The sequence below is a fragment of the Hemitrygon akajei genome, chromosome 23 (assembly GCF_048418815.1).
Source record: "Hemitrygon akajei chromosome 23, sHemAka1.3, whole genome shotgun sequence".
Taxonomy (NCBI): domain Eukaryota; kingdom Metazoa; phylum Chordata; class Chondrichthyes; order Myliobatiformes; family Dasyatidae; genus Hemitrygon; species Hemitrygon akajei.
The window spans coordinates 65734005-65740573 of NC_133146.1; the positions used below are offsets into that span (position 1 = coordinate 65734005).

Below are 6569 nucleotides of genomic sequence, written 5' to 3' on the forward strand. Positions count from 1 at the left end.
CTAGTTAACATCTGGTCTACTCAGATCACTGGAATGTCTTCCATAAAGGGTCATGGTCTTTGATTGGTTAGCTTTTTCAATAGTGATAATGTCTTCTCTTCTTCTTCTTCTTCTTCTTCTTCTTCTTCTTCTTCTTCTTCTTCTTCTTCTTCTTCTTATTATTATTATTATTATTATTATTATTACTATTATTATTATTATTATTACAGCAGTATTTTCCTTTTCAATTTGTTCTCTTTTGCAGATAGGTTATTTAGCCTCTGTGTGTAGTTTTCACTGATTCTATTGTGTTTCTTTCTATTTACTGTGATTGCCTGGAAGAAACTGAATCTTAGGGTTGTATATGATGACAAGTATGTACTTGATAGTAAGTTTACTTTGAACTTTGAATGGAGGTATAATGATGTCAAGTGGATTGCGGGAAGAAACAGCATAAACTTATCAAGCTGCCTCAGTCTGACCAAGCAAGGCAATTGTTTTCTTGCAATTTGCATCGTGTTTTGTATATATACTGAAATAATGAAATGGGCATCTTGAAACGGCCTCGTCGATTCTAATCCCAGTCCTGGCTGCATAGTCCGAGCGCTTTTAACAGCCTGTATCACTATTGCAGCATATGGTTTAGAGTAAAAATGGATGCAGTGTTTGTTTTTCACACTAGTGGACCATCACTGGTGCTATAGACATTAGCTCTGCAATCTTTGCGTTCCTCGGCCTGAGTTCATTGCTAGTAGGCAAATTGTTTACTGACATCTTCATGGGAGCAAGGAACTCCATCGCACCCTGACGGATATGACAAGAAACTATTCTGATCTGATCTACTCCTCTCCCTGACGGGGTAACTTCTGTTTACTGATCCGTTCTCGCGGGTCAGAAAGAGATTCTCATGGAGAACGATTCAATTGCAAAAAATATAACAATTAGGGAGGGAAGATGTGAGGAACGCATTGGGACAGGGCATCTGCCAAAAGCAGTTCGCCCTGAAGATTTTTTGTGATTATTACAGTTACAGTTTGAAATCCACTTCTCTGATATTCTAGCGAGTTTACCGAGGACATTAATCGTTACTCATTATAAACATGAGCAATTCTGCATATCCTGAAAATCCAGACTATCACACAGAAACTGCCAGAGGAACTCAGCAGGTCAGGCAGTATCTATGGAAATGAGTCGACGTTTCGGGCCGAGACCCTTCTCTGACATGCTGAATTCCTCCAGCAGTTTGTGGTGTGAACCTTTTACTCGATGTAAACTGCATTGCACGCGGGCTCAAACGCAAGAATGCCACCAGCGTAACAGTCCGGTTGAAAGTTAGAGTTTACTCCTGTTGATCGACCCGAAAAAAAATGAAGACGTTCAACAGTGACTTTGAGGGAAGAATGCAGCCGAAGATGCCTTAGGAGGAGAAAGCAGACATTCAAACTCAGGAGCCTGGTGGATTTAAAGAGAACAGACCACATTCAGAGACAGCTCCTACCCTCTTACAGCTAGACTCTGATCACTGATCCCTGCTGAAATGTGTCTTTGCGTGTATTCAATCTTCATTTACCAAGTAAAATAACCTCGTAAAGCTAGCTGCTCCGTTGTGATTCCACCTGAAATCGTGTTATATAAGCGGACTGGAAACAGATATTTCTACTGCCTCATAGTTGCCAAAGGAAGTTTAATGATTTTCTTCCACGTTCTTTGCCAGTTTAGCCACTTTTGATAGATACAAATAGATTTTTTATACATAATTGCTCCATTCACGCGTCACAACAGGTACCGTGAATTTACAACGTCTCAAACTGAAATGCCCTAAATTTTAGGATGAAGTATGGGCCATTTCAGCTTGGACACATTTTGACCACCGATCGTTGTTTGTGTCTCTTACAAAAAGAACAAGAGTTGACGAGAGAGTGTATGGCCACGGACTCTATAACGCGAAACAAAATATCATCCTTCAATGTTACCCAAGGCCCCTCCCTCGGATCTTTCCCAGACAGATATATCACATTAAATTATGTACAGTATATGCAGACACACAAATACAAATATACACGCACACACACAAATACACACGCACACACACGAATGCACACACATACACATACAGAAACACACAGACTTACAAACACACACACAAATTTACACGCGCACACACAATACAAACACACACACACACACACACACACACACACACACACACACACACACACACACACACACACACACACACACACACACACACACACACACACACACACACACACACAATCAGAATGTACGATAACCGAACTTGCCGTGCTGGGAACCTGAAATATAAACAGAAAATGCTGGAAAACACTCGGCAGGTCAGGCAGTATCGGCAGAAGGAGAAACAATCTGTAGGAGGGACTGACTCAACGGGTCGAGCAGGATCTGTGGTAGAAACGAATTAATCGATATTTCGTGTCGAAACCCTACATCGGGGCCCGAAACGCCGATAATTATTCCCCCTTCCCCCCACATATGTTGTTCGACAAGCTGAGTTTCTCCTGCAGATTGTTTTTTTTTCTTTTGTTCGAGGTCCTGCAATTTGAAATCTAGAATCTTCCTCAGAATGTTTAATATCTTCTCCGTCAGACGATCTGAGGAAGATTCTCCGAGCTGTCTCGGTATCTTTTGGTATGCTCTTTGCACGGATGCTGTCTAATCAGCAGGACGCACCACTCCTGCGGGTTGTATCATTTACAGGACCCCGCTGGCCATGACGCAGTGGACGGTCGGAGCCACCTTCTGGTTCCGCCAGCTGAACATCTTCTTCAGCTCCCCTCTGAAGCTGTCGTGCAACCAGGCGTAGATGAAAGCGTTATAACAGGCGGAGCTCATGGCCACCCAGTGACACAGCAGTTGGATCAGGTTGAAGTACTGCTTGTCGATCAGATTGATGTCCATGTCTTTGATCAGGTTGAAGAGGTGTAGGGGGAGCCAACACAGACCGAAAACGGCCACCACCAGCACCAGGAGGCGGAAAGTCTTCCGGCGCCTGCTTCGGTCCCATTCGGCCTGACTCTGGGTGATGTTCCCGGGCACCACCCTGTTCTTCAACTTGACCGAGATGCGTAGGTAGGACAGCGAGATGAGCGTGAAGGGCAGCAGGTAAGTGATTGCCAGGGTGCTATATGCGTAGAGCAGGCGGCGCCTCTTCATACCCAACCAGAACTCCTCGCAGATGGTCAACCTCTGATGAGGGAACTCCACGTAGTAGGTGTGAACTAGCGCTGGTGTGGCAAGCAGGCAGGCTAGAAGCCAGATAGCTGCCAGCAGGTAGGCGCAGGTTGTGATAGTAAGTCTCCTCTTGAGAGGGTGCACGGTGGCACGGTACCGATCCACGGCTATCACCGTTAGCGTGAAGACCGACACACAAACGGTGACCGGCTGCATTAGGAACACGAAATAGCACAGGAAGCGGCCATAGATCCATCCCCGGGGCTCGAAGGCGTATGCCAAGGTGAAGGGCACGCAAGTGGCGCACATCAGCATGTCCGAGAAGGCCAGGTTGCCCAGGAGAAAGTTGGTGATGTTATGCATCTTCTTGGTCTTGCAGATCACGTAGATTAGCAGGTAATTGCCCAGGATTCCGATAAAGACCACCAGCCCGTAACACGGGATAATGAGCGGTTTGAAGGATTGGATAAGCTCGATGCCCTGGAACTGAGCGGACAGGTTACCCAGCTCTTCCAACAGTCTTTGCCTGACCGTCAGGTTCTCGGCGCCGTCCCGCCAGCCCTCTGCACCCGGCGGCTGCTCCTCCATGGTCTCACGGCTCGCCATCGCCGAGAATCTACAAGCCGGAACTTTCTATTTTGGTTCAAAACAAAAATAAAATTACATTCTAGCCTCTCTTCCGCGTCTGATTGTCCTTAATTCCACTTAGAATTAACTCAACAGATAATCTAAAATTTTTCTGTACAGCTCGGAATTTCTAAATTTCTAAATCAGTGTTAGCAAATAACCATCTCGGGGATAGGTTGGTAAACGACGCTTTCACTCAATAATCACATATTCAAGTAAATAAATATTCTCAAGCTTAAATTAGTTAAAGATTCTTCTTCGAAATCCAGACGTGTCTAATTATAATGCAAGAATATTAAAATAAATCTCAGAGCCCTCTTACTTGCGCCTGCTCTCGCCGCCTCCTCCCAGCCAGCAGACGGTGGATCGCGCCTCTCACAATTCCAACGCTGACATTTCACCCGCTTTCCTGTTGAGATTGAGCACGGTCCTGGACATCTCCCGTGAGGGGTGCGTCGCTTGACGCTGTCAAGGGTCGTACTGAGCTGCCCAGTCCACGTTTCTGGGTTTCATCGTTTTACCCCGATTGCAAGGTGAGCCATGCCTTTCTTAGATGTGGGACATTTCGCCTTTGAAGCGAAGAACCAGATGGGACTTTGGTTCAACAATAGTTAATTTCTTGTCTATCACCACACGGAGGGTATCGGTGACAAGATTCCGCGTAAGAAGATAAAATAATCTGAAAAAATGTAAGTTTATTAAACCTCGTTTTCCAGTCATTTAGTTAATCTGTTAGCCATGCCATCTTATTCCCATTTGCTGGAGTCCTGATTTTATATAGCAACCCCATATGTGCTACTTCATTGTACACCTTTGGAAAATGCATAAATACTACATCTAATTATCTCCCTTATCCACAACTTTAACTAGATCTTCAAAACTCTTTATTCAATTTGTCAAACATGGTCTTCGTTCATAAAATCATATCTAATTATAAAAAAATGAAGTGACCTATTAGCACATTTTGCTGACAAGCTACCTATTTTGTTCAACAGTGATTTATTGAAGAGATCCCTGAGGGACCAGATATGCAGTAAATATAGGATTGTGGAAGTTAGTGTTAGAACAGAGGTTATTTGACGCTTGATAGAAGTAATTTTAATAGAGGGGATTTGGGAAAAGCAGTTCCCACTGTCACATCCTGATGAACACAGACAGTGTATTGAGGTTAGGAAAGACAAAAGGAACATTACAAGGAAACATCTTTTTCAAACATGGCAATGTCACAGTGTTGAACAGTGGTGAAAACTGGTTGACCTGTAACATTTAAAAGAGGACTGAGTAAACAAAAAGAAAATGATTACCCGGCTACGGCGAGAGAATAGAAGAGAGGGATTAATTAAATAGATTGACCATAGAACTGACATATGCTTAAATACAACTATTTATTATTCTATAATTACAAGAAATTCTCATGCTGTTTCTGGAGTGAGATGATTATAATGAAGTGTTCTTGAATATTCTGGATTGGTAAAGGGATTAAGGGTTGCGGGAAGAAGAGAGGAGAATGGGGTTAAAAAGAAATCAGTCATGTTTGAATAGAGGAGGGGACTTGATGAGCCAAATGTCTCTATTCTGCTCCATCATCTTATGGTTTTTATAAGAGGTATATTTTGGTGGAAGACTGAATTGATAAGCATCGATGATCATGGAAATTCATGCATATATCATTCCACTCTTCAAGAAGGGTGAGAGGCAGAAGAAAATAAATTATCGGCCATTTAGTCTGACCCCAGTGGTTGGGAAGATGTTGGAGTCAATTGTTAAGTGGTTTCAGGGTATTTGGAGACACACGATAAATTAGGCCGTAGTCAGCATGGTTTCCCTAAGGGAAAATCTTGCCTGACAAATCTGTTGGAATTCTTTGGAGAAATAACAAGCAGGATAGACAAAGGAGAATCAGTTGATGTTGTGTACTTGGATTTTCAGAAGGCCTTTGACAAGGTGCCACACATGAGGCCTCTTAACACATTGAGAGACCATGGTATTACAGGAAAAATACTGGCATAGTTCAAAAGTTCAAACAAATTTTATAATCAGAGTTCATATATGTCACACCACAGAACTCTGATACTCATTTTTGTGTGGGCAAACTCAGCAAATCTATAGAATAGTAACTGCAACAGGATCAATGAAAGATCAACTAGAGTGCAGAAGACAACAAATTGTGCAAATACAAATATAGATAGCAATAAATAATGAGAACATGAAATAATTAGGTAAAGAGTCCTTAAAGTGAGATCACTGGTTGTGGGAACATCTGAATAGGTGAGCGAGTGAGTGTAGTTATTCAATTTTGTTCAAGACCCCAATGGTTGAGTAGTAGAATCTGTGGTTGAACCTGATGGTGCAAGTACTGAGGCTCTTGTACATCCTACCCAATGGCAGCAGCAAGAAAAGAGCATGGCCTGGGTGGTGAGGATCTCTGATGATGGATGCTGCTTTCCTATGACAGCATTTCATGTGGATGTGCACAATGGTTGGGTAAGCTTTACCCATGATGTACTGGGCCAAATCCACTACATTTTGTAGGATTTTCCATTCAAAGGCATTGGTGCTTCCATACCAGACTGTGATGCAGCCAGTTAATACACTCTCAACTGCACATCTATAGAAGTTTGTCAACGTTTTTGATGTCATGCCAAATTTCTGCAGAATCATAAGGAAGAAGAAGTGTTGCCACTTTTTCTTCGTAATTGCTTTTACATGTTGGGTCCACAAGGGTCTGTGCTTGGATTGCTTCCTTTTATGTT

The 6569-nt window shown here is 42.9% G+C and overlaps 1 protein-coding gene across 1 annotated transcript; it reads right to left on the reverse strand.

Annotated features, from left to right (window-relative positions):
* Nucleotides 1–1703: 1703 nt before the first annotated feature.
* Nucleotides 1704–4211, reverse strand: LOC140715109 (prolactin-releasing peptide receptor-like). The gene is made up of 2 exons (XM_073026842.1): nucleotides 4139–4211; nucleotides 1704–3822 (listed from the first exon to the last, which is right to left on the reverse strand). The coding sequence occupies exon 2, from the start codon at nucleotides 3793–3795 to the stop codon at nucleotides 2710–2712; it is 1086 nt and encodes a 361-aa protein (XP_072882943.1). The 5' UTR covers nucleotides 3796–3822; nucleotides 4139–4211; the 3' UTR covers nucleotides 1704–2709.
* Nucleotides 4212–6569: the final 2358 nt, after the last annotated feature.

Coding starts and splice junctions, on each gene's coding strand:
- LOC140715109 (XM_073026842.1), bottom strand. CDS start 3,795: ATGGCGAGCCGTGAGACCATGGAGGAGCAGCCGCCGGGTGCAGAGGGC.